At 47.3% G+C, this 19,804-nt stretch overlaps 1 protein-coding gene across 1 annotated transcript in view; it reads left to right on the forward strand.

Moving 5' to 3' along the window:
- Window positions 1-19,804, forward strand: part of slc6a18 (solute carrier family 6 member 18) — a gene marked incomplete at both ends in the record, with an annotated part of 57,345 nt that overhangs the window by 32,523 nt on the left and 5,018 nt on the right. The window contains 2 exons of the mRNA XM_084311984.1: window positions 9,777-9,936; window positions 14,276-14,438. Coding sequence (XP_084168110.1) covers window positions 9,777-9,936; window positions 14,276-14,438 — 323 coding nt within the window. The remainder of the gene's footprint in view (window positions 1-9,776; window positions 9,937-14,275; window positions 14,439-19,804) is intronic.

Genomic DNA, 19,804 nt, shown 5'->3' on the forward strand with positions numbered 1-19,804 from the left:
TATTCTCTAATATTCCCTGATATCCCTTGTATATTCCTTGTACAATATGCATTGAATATCCATTCTAGCCTACTGAACATCCCATAATAGTCTCCATTCTACTATTGGTCGAGACCTTGGTGCCAGGATGCCATACCCCTCAGACCCAGTTCAAACGTACCGCTCGACATGTACGAACAAGTCCTAGTTCCGCGTAGGAATTTGGCTACCGCACCACTAATGGGACTATTTGTTCATAGTGCGTATATATACTGCGCTACTAAAGTAGGACTTTCTTTTCAGTCCAGTTTCTTACCCTCCAATAGAGTCACAGACGTAAAGCCTCCCCGCGACGCCACGTGTGGGAGTAAGGCCAAGTTCGGCCTACCATCGGTATTGAGACATCGTGTATATTAATATTTGAATAGTCATATTTGGCACTATATCGTCGAGTTGGACGTAGTCTATTAAGCTAATAATAGTCTGTTAATATATAGTGCTTCGTGCGGTGAGAATACTACCGTAGTCAGTACCCCATCGTTTCGGGCAGAGAACTGGCTGCTTACCCAGGGTGGTTGACCCTATGTGAAGCTGCACCCGAGGAGCCCCAGAGCCGACGAGCGAGTGGACCTGTATACCGGATTATTCTACCGACGACAGCCCGCCTTCCCAGGCACGGATTATGCTTTGGATACTTTGATTATTCCATGGATAAAGACCCCCGACACTGCCGTGTGTTGGAACCCCCCCCCCTGGAGAGGACGCAAGGTGAGGAGACGCTCTGCAAGACGAGGTCTCTTCACGTCTCTCCCCCGTGGACCGGAGAGAGCCGGCCCACAAAGAGTCCACCTGCTTTCATCTGTGGTCCAAGGATCGCCGGCGCATTGAACGGCACTACAGTGGGTTCACCTGGGATACCCTTGGCCGGACGAGGCAGCTGGATTCTACCCCCCCCCCCTCCTACTCCTGTCGGCTTACAAGCGACCGGATTAACCCCCTCTAGTGTATCCAGCCTATAATCATTAAAGTATCATTGCTGTTATTCCTTAACTATTCCAGGTCGTATATTTACCACCTGCGCCTTCAGAGATTGGACATTTTCTATTGATATACCGACGAATACTCCTTGCCATAAAAGTGCATACTATTTCAATTCATAAATGTAATTAAGTGATTAAGTGTTTATTCTACACACCATCGCTGTGTAGGAAATAAAGACCTGTTTCTAATTCGTACATTTGTGTTGGATCCGTTTCATCTACGTGAGAGTGTTCATGATAATATATTTATGCCGTGTACTGGGTGGCCGAATATTAAGTACAAAGGTAGTGGTAGTAAGTATCATATCTAGTAATACAGTCAGGGAATTGTACCCCTCAGTTACAATTGGTCCTTCGAGCCGGATGGTAATTAGTGTAATATTAATATAGTGTTATTAATATTGAAATGGCCTATGATGAACACTCCACGAAACGATCCTCCTAACCAACGCCCGCAGCGCGAACGACGGCTCCCTCAGTACTTAGAGGCTTACGCTGTCAGTCAACAACCTAGTCTTCTACTAACAGTAAACGCGGTAAAACTAGAAAGTAAAAGTATGTCTAACCCCAACGCCCAGACTACCCCGACCATAGAGGCCCCTACGGGCTCTAATGTAACTGACCAAGTTCACGGTGGGGACCAGTGGGAACCAGACATGACTTCACACCCCGCCAGTACTGAAGAAGTAGTCCCCGATGAGTCCCGGGAGGAATACAACGCTACCGAGAGAGAACTCGGCACGGAAGAAGACGGGGAGAGCACCGTGGAGATAGAACTCCAAGGCTCCGCAAGGAGTACCCCGAGGGAAGGCTCCCCTATACAACCGCCTTCTCCCAGCGAGGCAGAGAGGACCCTACAGCAGGCATTCCTCGTCAGCCTGAAAGCCTCTACTGAACGCGATAGACTCCAGGGTGAACGCGATCGATTGCAGCTACAGCAACGGAGCGAAGAAGAGCACATACGCCTGGAAATAAGACGCATTCAGATGGAAGAGAATGTGGCCCGAGACCGAGCAGACAGCCAGCGAGCAGCTGCTGGTGCTCTACGGGACGCAGAGCGCGACAGACAGCAAGCGCAACTAATAGAACAGCTGATCAGACGGACAACACCCTCTCCCTCCGCCAGAGGCTCCAGGAACTCGTCTAGACACACCTCCAGGGCGGTAAAGCCGAGTAAACAACCCTGAACTTGACCAACAGACGAGGTCTATACCCCCCACAGACCACCTCCCCCCACCGGTCCAAGCGAGACCTAGCAACCGGGAAGGAGCAGCATATCCTGTGGAGAGGCTAAACCAGAGACTACAAGCACTGGATGACCTAACTGAAGACGAAGAGGAAGAGGAGGAGAACCACGCCCGAAGACAGCACAGTACTCTACCGGACCAGGAGGTCCGGTACAGCCCAGGCTATACTCCCGCGGAGCTGCGCTACAGACCCCCGACTCTATACACGGGTGAGCACGACGCACGACCCGCACCGAGGAACAGCACCTGGACAAGCGGGCCATGGTACACTGCCGGTACCAGCCCATACCAAGGAGCGGGAGGAGACTCGCCTAGGAGGCCTCTCCCCCAACGCTCGCCGATGTATCCACAGTCAGCGTCATACATTGGCACGCCTATGGTACCCGACTTCACCCAAGAGAACCGGGCCCAGTATACAGAACTCCGCATGTGTCTGGAGACCATGTTGGTGGATGTATTGGATGAACGCCACAAATACGCCATCCTACTGCAGCACTTAAAGGTGCCCCGCGCACATAATATAGCGCTCGCCTACGCGACTTCCACCACCCCATACACAGCAGCGCTGGTAGCATTGGACCAGAGGTATGGGCGCATATGGGATTACGTGATCCAGGAGATCCGACACATCGACCGCTTACCCCCAGCAATAGACAATCGAGCACTGGACGACCTGTCCATCAGAGTGCAGTCCCTGGTAGGGATGTTGGGAGCGCAAAGAGAGAAGGGGAAGTATGAACTTTACGCCAACTCAAATGTGGAAAGGATTCTGGAGAAGCTGCCGCCCGCTCGTCAGGAGCGCTTTAGGCGGCAGAGGGACCACAGAGACCCGAATGGCCCCGAACCGAACCTCCTCGATCTAGCAGACTTCCTGGCGAGAGAAGTCAGCAGCCTACGGCTAGATACATTCGGACGGAGCACCCCTGGCTCCAGAGAAGGAACCAGACGACTAAATGATGGAAGAAGATCGGTGACTGTGATGCACCAATCGGAGTCAGTACCGAGCAGCAGGAGCCACAGTACCCCCTCCAGAACGGAGAAGTGGAAGATAGTGTGCCCCTACTGTGAGAAAGAACACTGGCTAGCGCAATGTGACTCCTTCCCCAAGCTGAACGCGGAGGAAGCAGGTCAATGGATAAAGTCCAACAAGCGCTGTTTTCGCTGTGCGCGCTCACACATGGCAGCCGAATGCCGCTTAAAGAAAAGGTGCACCAAGTGCGATGGAGCCCATCTGGACATACTTCACGACAGTAACAGACGGCGCCCTTCACCTGCACCATCCAGCCGCAAAGCGAGCGTCATGTACATCGATCCCGCCAGCAGCAGTGGAGCCCGAGTACTCCTAAAAGTAGTGCGTGTGACACTAAGCTACCAGAATAAAGTCCTGGACACTTACGGCGTCCTCGATGACGGGTCAGAGAAGACCCTGCTGCTCGCCTCCGCTGCGGCCCAGCTAGGGCTGCGGGGAAGCGAAACCCAAATGACAATTCGGACAATAAGACGAGATTTGAAGACGATAAAGGGCGAGAATGTCTCATTCTCTATCGCAGCAAGCGGCCAGCCTGAGCGACGGTACCAGATTGCAGACGCTTTCACCAGCCAAGAAATAGGACTGTCGCGGTACACATACCCCGTCGCCAAGCTGATGGAGAAATATGCACATCTGCGCAAGTTACCGATCCCGCTCATAGACAATGCTATGCCGACCCTGTTGATAGGCTCCGACCATGCAGACCTCATTGTCCCGATAGACCGGGTTCATACCGGACCCCGAGGCTGTCCTGCAGCAGTCGAGACCCGTTTGGGATGGACTCTCCAAGGCCCGCTCGCCAAATCTCTCAACCGAAGTACAGCCACTAGATGTCTCCACTCCCGAGTCACAGAGGGAGAAACCGCACTCCTGCAACACGTAGAGCGGCTATGGACCCTGGAACAAATGCCCTTTAAGAACGGAAAGAAAGACATTCGCTCTAAAGATGACATTTACGCCATTCACCTCCTCGAGACAGGGACCAAGAGAGTCCCGGTCAACGGCGTGTTGAGATACGCCACGCCACTCCTGCGGCGAGAAGGAATGCCTACTTTCCACGCCAAGACAGACGCCACAGAACGGTACCTGCTGAACACGGAGCGGCGCTTAGCCAAGAACCCCGCCCAAGAGAGTGTATACCGCGCTGAGATTGAGAAGCTCATCACAGCGGGACACGTCACAAAGATGGACATTAAAGAGGCTGACCAGACCACTGAATCGTGGTACGTGCCCCACCACAAGGTCCATCACAACGGTAAAGACCGCATAGTATTTAACTGCAGCTACCAGATCGGATCCCAAAATCTGAATAAAGAGTTACTGCCCGGTCCCACACTCGGCCCCTCCCTACTCGGCGTTCTACTCCGCTTCCGCCAAGAAAAGGTGGCCATCAGCGGGGACATTAAAGGAATGTTCCTGCAGGTGAGATTAGTAGAGGCGGACAAGCCCCTGTTACGGTTCCTATGGAGAGAGAAGCCAGGAGATGAGCACCCAGCCATCTACCAATGGGAAGTCCTCCCCTTCGGAACGACGTGCAGCCCCTGCTGTGCGACATTTGCACTACAGAAACATGTAGCAGAGGACCCAGCAGCGGACGAAGAGGTCCGACACAGCGTAAAGAACAGCTTCTACGTAGACAACTGTCTACAAAGCCTTTCAACCCAGGAAGAAGCCGAGGCTCTCCTGATTAAACTCCGCGCCTCATTGATCAAAGGCGGCTTTGATCTCAGGCAGTGGGCCAGTAGCGATCCGCAAGTACTGCGCAGCCTCTCCTCCGAGGACAAGGCAGCCAGCAGCGAGACCTGGATGGCTACAATCCCGGGAGAAGCCCAGGAGATGACCCTGGGATTGGTGTGGCGATTCAAAACAGATTCGCTTCACTACAGACACAAGCCCCTGACTACGGAGCAGGGAAGGCCGGCGGCGGCGCCGACCACCAGACGGAGTGTGTACACAACACTCGCCCGACAATATGACCCGCTAGGATGTATTCTACCGTACACCACCAGGGCAAAAATGATTGTACGAGCATTGTGGGACAAGGACCAGGGCTGGGACGACCCCATTCCCGCACAACTTGCATCCACCTGGAGAGAGTGGGAGATGGAGCTCCACTCACTCCCAGGCGTTAATATGCGCCGAAGCTACTTCCCACCCACGGTGAGGCCAGAGACATGTAAAATGGACTTACACGTCTTCAGTGACGCCTCAGAGGTCGCATACGGATCAGTAGCCTACTTGCGGGCCCAAGACCAGGGGGGAGAGATCTACACAGCATTTGTCCTCGCCCGCTCGAGAATAGCCCCACGCAAGCAACAATCTATCCCACGTCTAGAGCTCTGCGCAGCCCTAGCCGGAGCGCACCTAGCCACGCTCATCCAACGTGAGCTCACCATACCGGTGTCTAGAACAATCCTGTGGTCAGATTCCACGACGGTACCCGCCTGGATCAAATCGGACTCATGCAAGTACAAAGTCTTCGTGGGAGTCAGAGTCACCGAGATTCAAGACCTAACCGAAGAGTTAACCGGAGAAACAGAGTGGCGCTACGTTGATACAAAACAGAACCCAGCTGACGTCATCACCCGGGGGATGCCCCTGGATGACCTCACCCGTCGCAATGTCTACAGTGACGGCCCCGCATTCCTAAGACTCCCGGAAGGACAGTGGCCCATGCCTATCCCGAGGGAAGCAAGTCCAGAGGAGGTGGAAATTAAGAAGTCTGTGTTCTGTGGATTGAGCACCGTAGCCTCCACCGACCCTAACATAAACGATTGCACGTCCATAGAGAGTGCACAACAAAGAACATTCCTGCGGTACCACCCGGAGTGCAAGTCCCCCGCTGATATGTCAGCAGCTAACTACGAGGAAGCAGAATTGCTTCTACTGCAGCGAGCCCAGAGAGACTCGTTCCCCGATGAATTGGCCTGTCTACAGGGAGGAAAGCCCGTCCCATCCGACAGCAGATTAATTCATCTGGCCCCCGAGAGCGACGCTCATACCCTCATCAGAGTGGGTGGTCGCCTACGCAGAGCCCCCAACACACTCCTGATGGGGCGGCTAGATCCTGCATTACCACAGACAATGTACCGGCCTGAAGAAGCGAACGGCCGACGAATGTGGAGGTACAGCCAAGTATTAGCCGACAAGTTTTGGAACAGTTTCCTACTGCACTACCTACCGTCTCTACAGACCCGCCAGAAGTGGGTAAAGGAGAGAGACAATTTGACAGAAGGAACAGTCGTCATGATTATTGATCAATCACTGCCCAGAGCTATGTGGCCGGCCGGCCGCGTAAGCAAAGTGATCACCGGTGCCGACGGCAAGGTCCGAGCAGCTGAAGTGCTCGCCCAGGGTCGCACTTACACCCGTCCCGTGGCAAGGCTCATAGAACTGCCTCGACTCCCAGACACAATCGATGATGACCATGACCCTACAACCCTATGACTTTGTGAAGTTGACTGACCCCTACAGCAAACCCTTATGTGTAAATAGACAACGCGATTAATCTGTCTCTGTTTAACTGATTAGGTCTGGGATCTATTCAGGGGGTGGCTGTTGTGAAGGGCCAGATTAAACCGAATATATATATTTATTTATATATATATATTTAATTGTATTTGTATATTCTCTAATATTCCCTGATATCCCTTGTATATTCCTTGTACAATATGCATTGAATATCCATTCTAGCCTACTGAACATCCCATAATAGTCTCCATTCTACTATTGGTCGAGACCTTGGTGCCAGGATGCCATACCCCTCAGACCCAGTTCAAACGTACCGCTCGACATGTACGAACAAGTCCTAGTTCCGCGTAGGAATTTGGCTACCGCACCACTAATGGGACTATTTGTTCATAGTGCGTATATATACTGCGCTACTAAAGTAGGACTTTCTTTTCAGTCCAGTTTCTTACCCTCCAATAGAGTCACAGACGTAAAGCCTCCCCGCGACGCCACGTGTGGGAGTAAGGCCAAGTTCGGCCTACCATCGGTATTGAGACATCGTGTATATTAATATTTGAATAGTCATATTTGGCACTATATCGTCGAGTTGGACGTAGTCTATTAAGCTAATAATAGTCTGTTAATATATAGTGCTTCGTGCGGTGAGAATACTACCGTAGTCAGTACCCCATCGTTTCGGGCAGAGAACTGGCTGCTTACCCAGGGTGGTTGACCCTATGTGAAGCTGCACCCGAGGAGCCCCAGAGCCGACGAGCGAGTGGACCTGTATACCGGATTATTCTACCGACGACAGCCCGCCTTCCCAGGCACGGATTATGCTTTGGATACTTTGATTATTCCATGGATAAAGACCCCCGACACTGCCGTGTGTTGGAACCCCCCCCCCTGGAGAGGACGCAAGGTGAGGAGACGAGGTCTCTTCACGTCTCTCCCCCGTGGACCGGAGAGAGCCGGCCCACAAAGAGTCCACCTGCTTTCATCTGTGGTCCAAGGATCGCCGGCGCATTGAACGGCACTACAGTGGGTTCACCTGGGATACCCTTGGCCGGACGAGGCAGCTGGATTCTACCCCCCCCCCCCCCCTCCTACTCCTGTCGGCTTACAAGCGACCGGATTAACCCCCTCTAGTGTATCCAGCCTATAATCATTAAAGTATCATTGCTGTTATTCCTTAACTATTCCAGGTCGTATATTTACCACCTGCGCCTTCAGAGATTGGACATTTTCTATTGATATACCGACGAATACTCCTTGCCATAAAAGTGCATACTATTTCAATTCATAAATGTAATTAAGTGATTAAGTGTTTATTCTACACACCATCGCTGTGTAGGAAATAAAGACCTGTTTCTAATTCGTACATTTGTGTTGGATCCGTTTCATCTACGTGAGAGTGTTCATGATAATATATTTATGCCGTGTACTGGGTGGCCGAATATTAAGTACAAAGGTAGTGGTAGTAAGTATCATATCTAGTAATACAGTCAGGGAATTGTACCCCTCAGTTACATTTACGAAAAAAAAGTACTAGTAGCTCAAAATTGTACTTAAGTACAGTACTTGAGTAAAAATACTTAGTTACTTTCCACCACTGGATTCAAATGTATCGCCATCGTACAGCACAAGTACAGTACAGTGCAGCGAAAAGAAGTTGGCATCTATTCTTTGGCTGGTTAGAGTGCATTGCAGTATACAGTGTAACAAGTGATTATATGGAATATATATGACAAAGCTACTGAGTAAAAATGCTAATCTAGTGTATGTACAGTATTATCATGTACAGTACAGTGATACAAGTATAAATACACTATTGTAGTAAGCGATACTAGCCAGTGGTATAACTAATAAATAAGAGTAGGTATGGGATATATTATATACAGATATAGATATAGTATATGTATACAGTCCACAGAGTAGGTATGAAAACAGGAATATATGCAGATGTATTCATACAGATATAGATAAATGTACTGTACAGTACAGTGTTATTGTACATGGGTACCATAGAATGTTATATGGATAGACTATAGGTTGAGGACAGGTAGGTAGTTATAATACAATTGTAAAGCAGTTTAAATGTGGATGGACTACAAATTAAAATGAAAATACAACTACCTCTGAATTGTATTTAAAGGGGAACTATTTTACTATTTCTTTCACTATTTGGGCACTTTTACACAATTCCTGTGAGTCTATGGAACACCTCTGTAATATATATATATATATTTTTATTCATTGTTTTGTATTTCTAATCAAGTCCTCAAAAACAGCATTTTTCTACCTCAAGATCTCGAGCCGTTTTGAGCCTGGGCTCCAGGTCCAGGTCCAGCCACTGTGTGGAGCTCATCTTGTATCTCAACATTAACATGCAGCGGTGTCTTTCTGACATCACAAATCATCACATTTTCAAATGACTCAGTTCAGTGAGGGTGAATATTGTGAGAGGAGAATTGGAAGAATGCGCCAATATGAGAATTTTGAGACATAGATCATATTAATATAAGTTCACATAGCTAGGAAACAATGCTAAACCCTCAAAAAGGCCATTTATAAGATAGTTCCCCTTTAAAGGTAGAGTCTGTAATGCCATCAAAGAGTGACCTCTAGGCAAAAGTCTTGGTACTGCACTAAAATGTTTTGTTTTGGTCTGAAGTGTGGGTTGGAGTTGAACGAGGATAAGGGGAGGGGTTGCTACTGCTGGCCACACCTCAGGTTCTGTAAAGAGTTCACAGTACAATAAGCTATTATATAGCTCTAATATGGTATATAATATAATTTATTATATATATAGCTATAATGTGATAATGTATACAATATATGGGGGGAGGATTATATATCGACTTTCCAACCTATAAGCAACCACTATTCTATTAGCAAAAGAAATCATAACAAATATTCAATAGTTAGTTTTACTTTCATGCAGTCGTTTTATACATTTTCTAAAGGAACCTTGTGGGTAAATGAAATCTAAGTCTAACCCTCGTCTCTCTCTCTCTTTCTCTGTGTCAGCGCTGGTGTGTTTGATAGCCTTCCTGGCATCTCTGATCTTCACGCTGGGTTCTGGAAACTACTGGCTGGAGATTTTTAACGGTTACGTGGGCTCCGTCCCTTTCCTCATCATTGCCTTCTTCGAGGTCATCGCCGTGATCTATATCTATGGAATGAACCGGTAGCATTGCTCTCCCTTTTATTTTGTTTTTTGTTTAATATTTATTTGTGTTTTTCTTTATATAAAATTTTAAATATTTTACTTCTCAAGAGTATCAGATGAAGTTTCCAACATTAAGATTAAATAGTGACATTGTGGGAGTGGCTGGATAGCGCAGTGGACTAAGCTCTCGCCTACCACCGCAGAGACTCTGGGATCGAATCCAGCTGTCAGCGGTACCTCCAGCTTGGTCAGTCGTCCCTAATAACACAATTGGCAGTGTTAGCGGGTGGGAAGCTGGTGGGGTATGTGTCCTGGTCGTTGTAAACTAAACTGCGACTCCTACTGGTCGGTTGGGGCGCCTGTTCAGCAGGGAGGGGATCTGGGGGAAATAGCGTGAACCTCCACACGTGTTACATTCCCCCAGTGAAACTCCTCGTTGTCAGGTGAAAAGAAGCGGCTGGCGACTCCACATGTATCGGAGGAGGCATGTGGTAGTTCTACACCCTCCCCAGGCCGACAGTGGGGCAATGCGCGCACCGACAAGGAAGGATATTGGCATAACGACTATATGAAAAATACAGAAAGCCCAAAAATAAATTAAAAAAAAATAAAAAATAAAATCATATAAAATATTGGTAACCATTCCACGCTGAAGGGTGTTGGGTACCTCTGGTTTAAACTTCTATAAACCCCACTCATGTGGTACTTAAGGCATTAAAGGGGAACTACGCCCAATTTCATAATTAATACATGTCATTCCTCTGGTCTAAGACAGCACAAACATATTAGTGAAAATGAGCAACTCTTTCCCAAATCCAAAAACTACATTGCTAAAACTAAAATATGTTATGTATGAGGTCTGAAGCTGCTCCATAGACCAGTGGTTCCCAAAGTCGGGGTCGCGACCCAAAGGTGGGCCGCGAGCAGCCACGGGAGGGCCGCGAGATTAAAAAAAAAAAAAAAAAAAAATTTTTTTTTTTTTTTTTTTTTTTTTTTTTTATGCCACTGAACTTAGAAACAGGCCAGGACAGTGTTTCTAGTTGTATTCTAAAATTCTATTCTATTGTATTCTTGGTTTTATGGTTTTATATTAACTTAATAAATAAACAAAAACGAAAAATCTACTTATTTCAACGAACATTTCAAACTAAATAACAGATTATGGGGGAGCTCCAGTAGCTCACCACGTACCGCGAGTGCTATTTCAGCGCCGTGGACAACCGCGCTCGCGCGGATCTGGGGCTGAGCGCGTTCGAATCCCGGACGGCAGCCGTGCCTTTCCCAGAGTGTCTACCCCCCCATCTGAACCCTTTCAGCCTGCTTCTGTCGGTCGAACTTGACCAAGTATGAATGAGAAGAAAAAGCGATAAACGCTAAAAGAACCAGGTGACTGGTCAAAGTAAAAAAAAAAAAATAACAGATTATGCACATAAAACGCTGAAAACAACCGAAGCAACAATAGTATTTTAATGAGGCTATTATTATTATCATTATTATTTTGCAACAAGTTAGCCCTCTCATAAATAGCACATATAAATGAATAACTAACTTGAACTAACTTAATAGGATTGAAGTGATATTTGGCTTAAAAAATCGGTCGCCTGGCAAAAAAAAAAATAGAAAAAGAGCCTGACGATGTGCATTGGGCCGCGGCTCTCTGACGCCTTATTTTCTGGGTCCCGGCCTGAAAAGTTTGGGAACCCCTGCCATAGATAATGAGCCCAAAGAAGATACTGGAGCACAGTTAACTTTTTTTATTGAGCAGGTGCAAATGGCTGACAACTCAAGTCTTCAGATTCAGATTCAGATTACTTTATTCACCATATTGCAGTACAAATGGAAATACAACAGTAAATAAATAATAAATAATTATAAGTAAAGTGCAAGACAGGACAGAACAGTGAGACAACAATAAGACTGTAAAAAGTGCAGTGGTAGGGGACATGGAAACAGTGCAGCATAGTTCAAGTCCAGAGGTCCAGCCCTAGCAGCTCGCCATAGAGGGGGGGAGCAGGGGGACACCTGACTCGTTTACCAGGCGAGCTGCTGAGGGGAAGAAGCTGAGTCTATGGCGGGACTTTAATGTCTTGGGCAGCCGTAGCCGTCTGCCGTGGGGGAGCATGGTGAAGAGGTTGTGACCCGGGTGGGCCGGGTCTGCCATGATTTTCCTCGCCCTCCTCTTCTCCGAAGTAGTCACAGTGTGCATCGAAACGTCTGTTGTTTGTAGAAGTAGAAGTCTTTATTTGTCATCAGATTAACACACACACACACACATGCACTGAGTCGCTGACGAAATGTTCTCTGCACCTCCCATCCCGTTGGGAGCCGCGGGATCAGGGCGCCGCGCCCGGGACCAATCCAAGTGCTCCTGTCCGTCTTCGTCAGGGACGTGACAGCGTTAGTGATCTGTTGTGCATGTTTTTCCATTGGGTTTTGTCTTATTGGGGGGGGAAACCCTTGAGACCACGGGCCCGGGAGATACCCCACCTGGGTACCTGGCAACAAAGCAACCTGGTCCCCAAGCAGGAATCAAACCCAGGACCTTCTACCTGTGAGGCGACAGTGTTAACCACTACACCACCGTACCTGATCATTAATAAATTAAAGTGAACTGTGTGCTCCAGTATCTTCAGTATCCAGTATCTTTTTTGGATCATATATTTTTTTTTATTCAGCACAAAATCAAAACAGTACAGATATGCAGATATACTTTACATTACGTTCTCAATCAACATCATGTCTGTACCGTATCATTAAGAGACAGCTATGCTTGGGGAAGGGGAAGGGGCGTGGGGACAAAAACCAACAACAAAACAAAATAAATAAATAAACAGGTAACCCAGAATATACTACATGTCAACCTCTCTTCTCTGGGTGTAGTACAGCAGTAGCAAACATTCTCTTATACCAGAGCTTTGGTTGTATCACCATCACTGCATTACAAATCCAACCCTTCATCCTCCATCACTGACCTTTCTCAAAAGCATGTAAATGCATGCAGTTAGGATTGCGTCCTTCTTCCCGTTCACATTTCCCTTCTATTCAGCACAAAATCAAGACAGTACAGATATACCTTACAACTAGTTCTCAACCAACATCCTCTCTGTACCATGTCATCAAGAGACAGCTATGCTTGGGGAAGGGGCGCAAAAATAAATACATTAACAGAAATTTAAAAAAATATATATAATAATATTAATAAAAAAAAATAAAAAAAACAGGTAAACCAGAATATACTACATGTGTGGATCAAACCATTTAAAAAAATTAAATGACAATCAAATGGGGAGTGAGATGAAAATAATAAGATGCAAATAAGTAATACAATGCCTTTATAGCCCTATTCGCTCTATATAAGCAGCCCACTTTCTATCGAACTGTTCACCTTGCAACCTGATCAGATGAGTCATCCTCTCCATGTCCTGAATTTCTTTAACTTTGTTTAGCCATTGGTTATGTGTTGGGGGACTGGGTTTTAACCAATTAATTGTGATCATTTTCTTGGCAGCAGTTAACAGTATTTGAAGAAGATACACACTTTTCCTTTCCTCAATGCCCTCTGGTATGACTCCGAGGATGGCAGTTTTGAAATCTTGTGGAATGTCCATGTCGAATACTTTTTTTACATCCCTGAATACATCATCCCAGAAGTGACATAGTTTTGGGCATGTCCAGAAAATGTGTGTATGGTTACCTATTTGTTCACCACATCCCCTCCAGCATTCGCTTGTGGGAGTCGTATCTGCTTTAGCAGTCAATAAGGGGGTCTTGAAAAACCTACTAATGACCTTCCATTTATATTCTCTCCAGGAATTAGAATTAGTCACCTTATGTGCTTCAGTACGAACATCGAATCACTCCTCTTGTGAGATCTCCTGTTGGAGCTCAGCCTCCCACTTCAACTTAATGTATAGCGAGTCGTTGTGGTTCATTGATATTAGGTTTTGATATAATTTAGAAAGAATGTTTTGTATTGAAGCATCAATTTGGATATTAGCTATAAAGCGTTCTATAGCAGAAGGGTGTCGAATTTTGTCCCAATCTTCCTGGTTTTCAAAAAAAATTCTTAATTGGAGACATCTGACATCTTTTTTGGGGTTCAGTCGTATAACAGTTATTTTGTCACTGATTGCTTGGTTTGTGATTTGCTGTTTGGCTGATTGTTTGCTTTGTGATTGGTTGTTTTGTGATTGTTTGTTTGGCTGATTGTTTGCTTTGTGATTGGTTGTTTTGTGATTGTTTGTTTGGCTGATTGTTTGCTTTGTGATTGGTTGTTTGGCTGATTGTTTTGTATTTCTTTGCTTTGTGATTGGTTGTTTGGCTGATTCTTTGCTTTGCGATTGGTTCTTCACGCCAGCTTCAGTGACGACATCTTCTCCATGACTGGGAGGAGGCCCAACATCTTCTGGAGGGTGTGCTGGCAGTTCATCAGTCCCCTGATGCTGCTGGTGGTGTTCCTGGCCTACATCGCTGTCCAGACCACCAAGCACCCCACCTACCCTGCATGGAACCCTGACTATGTAGGTGTTTGATTTCTACAAAGGCTCATACACAGACCAGACTCTGACTAACATGATGCAATAGCATGCATTTTCTGTCCCCACATACCTAGAGTTTGTGTACAGTACAGCTTGCCCTGCTGATCAAAGCAGAGTGGATCAAAGCTGGTGGGTCAGAACTGGTACACCTAGACCAGGGATGTGCACAGGTACGGGCTATTGTTGCCCGGGCAACAGCGCATTTACTCTGATTGGCTGAGTTGCCCCCTCTGGAGAGCCTTTTTTTATAAAAAAAAATGTACATAAAGAATTAACAAGCAGCTTTGTTACAAATACAGGGAGGGGCAAGAAGGCGCAGCGACACTGCCTCACCCTCTGGCGCCCCGACGGCTGAAAGACTTCACACAAAAGTGCCCTTTTGAGTGTCGAAATCGAGAAGACGTTGGTGCCCTTCCAATGGTCTAAACTTGACCATGTAACCCCACAGTTGAAAAATGTCACGCTAAAGTGTCCTTTTGAGTGGCGGAAAATGTTATACTTATATGCTTTGAATCTGGATTGCCTAGACTAGGCCTACATAATGTTAATCTTAATCAAGGATGAAATCTATTTCACCATACCTGATGCATCATAGCTTTTTGCTTGCTGATGGGGTCCCATGTTGTGCAGTAGGTGCCCCTTTTTTTTATTTTCGCCCCTGCCCTGCAAACAACCTGAGTCCGCCACTGCGCAGCGACCAGCTCAGCCTCCCCTCTGACTGTGCAACACCTCAGAAACTGAATCGAGCGCATAGACCAGCCGCATTTCATTGTATACCTGTATGCCGTGACAATTAAAACTCTTGACTTGACTTGACTTGACTTGGCATAAGAGCTTTCTGTTACAAACTCTAATGAAAAGGCAGCTGAGGGGAGGCAAGCATTCAGTAATACAGAGCCCAGTGGGGCTCTATTCAATAATACAGTGCCCAGTGGGGCTCTATTCAGTAATACAGTGCCCAGTGGGGCTCTATTCAATAATACAGTGCCCAGTGGGGCTCTATTCAGTAATACAGTGCCCAGTGGGGCTCTATTCAATAATACAGTGCCCAGTGGGGCTCTATTCAGTAATACAGTGCTCAGTGGGGCTCTATTCAGTAATACAGTGCCCAGTGGGGCTCTATTCAATAATACAGTGCCCAGTGGGGCTCTATTCAGTAATACAGTGCTCAGTGGGGCTCTATTCAGTAATACAGTGCCCAGTAGGGCTCTATTAAATAATACAGTGCCCAGTGGGGCTCTATTCAGTAATACAGTGCTCAGTGGGGCTCTATTCAGTAATACAGTGCCCAGTAGGGCTCTATTCAGTAATACAGTGCCCAGTAGGGCTCTATTCAGTAATACAGTGCCCAGTGGGGCTCTATTCAGTAATACAGAGCCCAGTGGGGCTCTATTCAGTAATACAGTGCCCAGTAGGGCTCTATTCAGTAATACAGTGCCCAGTGGGGCTCTATTAAATAATACAGTGCCCAGTGGGGCTCTATTCAGTAATACAGTGCCCAGTGGGGCTCTATTCAGTAATACAGTGCCCAGTAGGGCTCTATTCAGTAATACAGAGCCCAGTGGGGCTCTATTCAGTAATACAGTGCCCAGTAGGGCTCTATTCAGTAATACAGTGCCCAGTAGGGCTCTATTCAATAATACAGTGCCCAGTGGGGCTCTATTCAGTAATACAGTGCCCAGTGGGGCTCTATTCAGTAATACAGAGCCCAGTGGGGCTCTATTCAGTAATACAGAGCCCAGTGGGGCTCTATTCAGTAATACAGTGCCCAGTGGGGCTCTATTCAATAATACAGTGCCCAGTGGGGCTCTATTCAGTAATACAGTGCCCAGTGGGGCTCTATTCAGTAATACAGTGCCCAGTGGGGCTCTATTCAGTAATACAGTGCCCAGTGGGGCTCTATTCAGTGCCCAGTGGGGCTCTATTCAGTAATACAGAGCCCAGTGGGGCTCTATTCAGTAATACAGTGCCCAGTGGGGCTCTATTCAGTAATACAGTGCCCAGTGGGGCTCTATTCAGTAATACAGTGCCCAGTGGGGCTCTATTCAGTAATACAGTGCCCAGTGGGGCTCTATTCAGTAATACAGTGCCCAGTGGGGCTCTATTCAGTAATACAGTGCCCAGTGGGGCTCTATTCAGTAATACAGTGCCCAGTGGGGCTCTATTCAGTAATACAGTGCCCAGTGGGGCTCTATTCAGTAATACAGTGCCCAGTAGGGCTCTATTCAGTAATACAGTGCCCAGTGGGGCTCTATTCAGTAATACAGTGCCCAGTGGGGCTCTATTCAGTAATACAGTGCCCAGTGGGGCTCTATTCAGTAATACAGAGCCCAGTGGGGCTCTATTCAGTAATACAGTGCCCAGTGGGGCTCTATTCAGTAATACAGTGCCCAGTGGGGCTCTATTCAGTAATACAGAGCCCAGTGGGGCTCTATTCAATAATACAGAGCCCAGTGGGGCTCTATTCAGTAATACAGTGCCCAGTGGGGCTCTATTCAATAATACAGTGCCCAGTGGGGCTCTATTCAGTAATACAGTGCCCAGTGGGGCTCTATTCAATAATACAGTGCCCAGTGGGGCTCTATTCAGTAATACAGTGCCCAGTGGGGCTCTATTCAGTAATACAGTGCCCAGTGGGGCTCTATTCAGTGCCCAGTGGGGCTCTATTCAGTAATACAGAGCCCAGTGGGGCTCTATTCAGTAATACAGAGCCCAGTGGGGCTCTATTCAGTGCCCAGTGGGGCTCTATTCAATAATACAGTGCCCAGTGTGGGTGGGGGGGGGGTGTCCAGGTTAGAGCAATAGCCCTCCAAATGTCTGTGCACGTCCCTGACCTAGACTATAGAAAGTCATAGATTGTCCGTCTACACCGGAGGTCTGCATAGTTTCAAGTTTCTTTAATAGTTGTCATACAGAAGTACAGAATACTTTTGTACAAAATGCTTCTTACTGTTGCGCTCCAGAGACTGTGCAAGACAAGATAAGTATGAAATAAAAACATAGTAAAATTAGAAGTAAAAAAAAGAGGTCACAGTGTTCAGTTTAGACATATGTACAATGTTCGATGCAGAATAGACGTAGTTACCATACAATATACAATACTGTGCAGTGTACTAATATACAATACTATATAGTGCAAGGCAGAAATGGAGAAATGGGACGAGGTGCAATTTAGGTACAATTCACAGTAGGTGTACGAGTTGTAGTGCAAATCCTTTATCAATAAATATAAAGTGTAAGTGTGTTTGTGTGATCTAAAGTGTGGAGAGTGGGTGCTGCAGTGTGTTGTTTGTTTGAGTGAGTGTGTGCGTGTGGGTGTGTGTGCTGTGTGCATTTGATGGTTGTTGCATAGTGATTATTGTTCGTTTAGCGATTATTGTTCGTTTAGCAGCCTGATGGCCTGGGGATAGAAGCTTCTTCTGAGTCTTTCTGTGCTCGCCTTAAAGGGGTTATGCACTGCTATTCCTAGCACTATTTGGGCAACTTTACACACTTCCTGTGAGTCTATGTAACACATCTGTAATTTTTATTCCAAAAATAATCATTGTTTTATATTTCTAATCTTGTACTCAAAACCAGCATTTTTCAGCCTCATGAAAGCAGGCTATTATTGGCTTGGCTCCACCCAGACTTTGAGTGACAGCCACCCACCAAATAGCTCCGCCCATCTCCCCGTCAGAGATTAGGTTTCAGGTTACATACAAATATGGTATGTCATAAATATAGAGATGTAGCAGTACTGTCTATCTATATATATATAATATGTTACCATTAATTGAAATTGGGGGACCCTGATGTAAACAAGACGAAAGTCTTTCTCTGGTCTCCATCATAGCAGTACTGAGCAGTACTGTAGCAATACAAATATGGTATGTCATAAATATAGAGATGTAGCAGTACTGTCTATCTATATATATGTTACCACTATTTGTAAAAGCCACAACCACGTTACCATATTTGTAATAATGTAAATCATTGTGTCGTTGTACATATTGTGTATACACCGTTAGAAGCTAACATAGCTTAGCTTGGTAGCTATTGTGCTAACAACATATCCCGACGTCCGGCTCGCTGGCCGGCATGCACGCCCGACACAAAATGGTTCTCTCCTCTCTGTACACCCCCGTCCCCACGGGTACCCTGCCAGGGAGCCCATGGACGCGACAACGGCGGCAGCCGTAGGGTGCTCGAGCCCGCCGTAACGCTAGTGGTACACAATAGCTATGAGCTAACTAACGCTACGGCCGCCGCTGTTGTCGCGTCCACAAGCTCCCCGGCAGGACACCCGCGAGAACGGGGGCACACAAGGAGGAGAGAACCACCCCAAATCGAGCACTCATGCCGGCCGACAAGCCGGACACCGCGGTTGTTGTTAGCACAATAGTAGCCCACTGTGATGCACCGAGTGGGCCACCATTGATCAACATGCAGCGATGTGTAGCTTGCATGATGCGTGTGCAGTGCTTTGCCACACAGGTCTGAGAAGAGGACCTGCACATGATAGCAACCGGGAGCGTCGCGGAGCATTCAGCCTGCTGGCTACCTAGATCCACTTCAACCAGCCGAGCGTCGGGAGCTCCAGCAGCTTGTCGATGTGCTAATAGCCTGGAGCCAGCTACCGTTAGCTTGCAGAGGCTCCAGCACACCGACAAGCTGTGTAGCCAGCTAACGTTAGCTTGCAGAGGCTCCAGCACACCGACAAGCTGTGTAGCCAGCTACCGTTAGCTTGCAGAGGCTATTAGCACACCGACAAGCTGTGTAGCCAGCAGGCTGAATGCTCCGCGACGCTGGTTGAAGTGGATCTAGGTAGCCAGCAGGCTGAATGCTCAACGACGCTCCCGGTTGCTAACGCCGGCCCCGGCTGGTGCTAAGTAGCTAGCGATCGCTCCCGAGTCCCGAGAGCTAACGCCGGTCTGTCTGTCGAAGACCGAGGGAACCGCATCAGGCTTCAGCTGATTAGTGATCTTCTGGACAAACCTTCCACCCTGCAGGTAGCAAGAATGGAGGCGGGCATTACTAAAACCACAGAGCCAATCACATCACCGTGCGCTATAAACAGCGCCCTGTGACGTGCACCAGGTCGTCAAATCAACATGACCTGATTTACTAGAGGCAAAGAGGGGATGGGCTGTAGCTGAGGAATTCGTATTCGGAATATAGTATTTAGGCCCAAAAACACATTGATACGAACTCCTATTACTATAATACAATGCTAGAGACTGAAAAATGACATTTATAATGCATAGCACCTTTAAGACTCCGGTATCGCTTGCCTGACCGCAGCAGTTCAAAGAGGCAGTTGTTCGGGTGGCTCGAGTCCTTAATAATTCTCTTAGCCTTCCCCTTGC

This window comes from Notolepis coatsorum, assembly GCF_963971535.1.
Source record: "Notolepis coatsorum genome assembly, chromosome: 4".
Classification (NCBI taxonomy): domain Eukaryota; kingdom Metazoa; phylum Chordata; class Actinopteri; order Aulopiformes; family Paralepididae; genus Notolepis; species Notolepis coatsorum.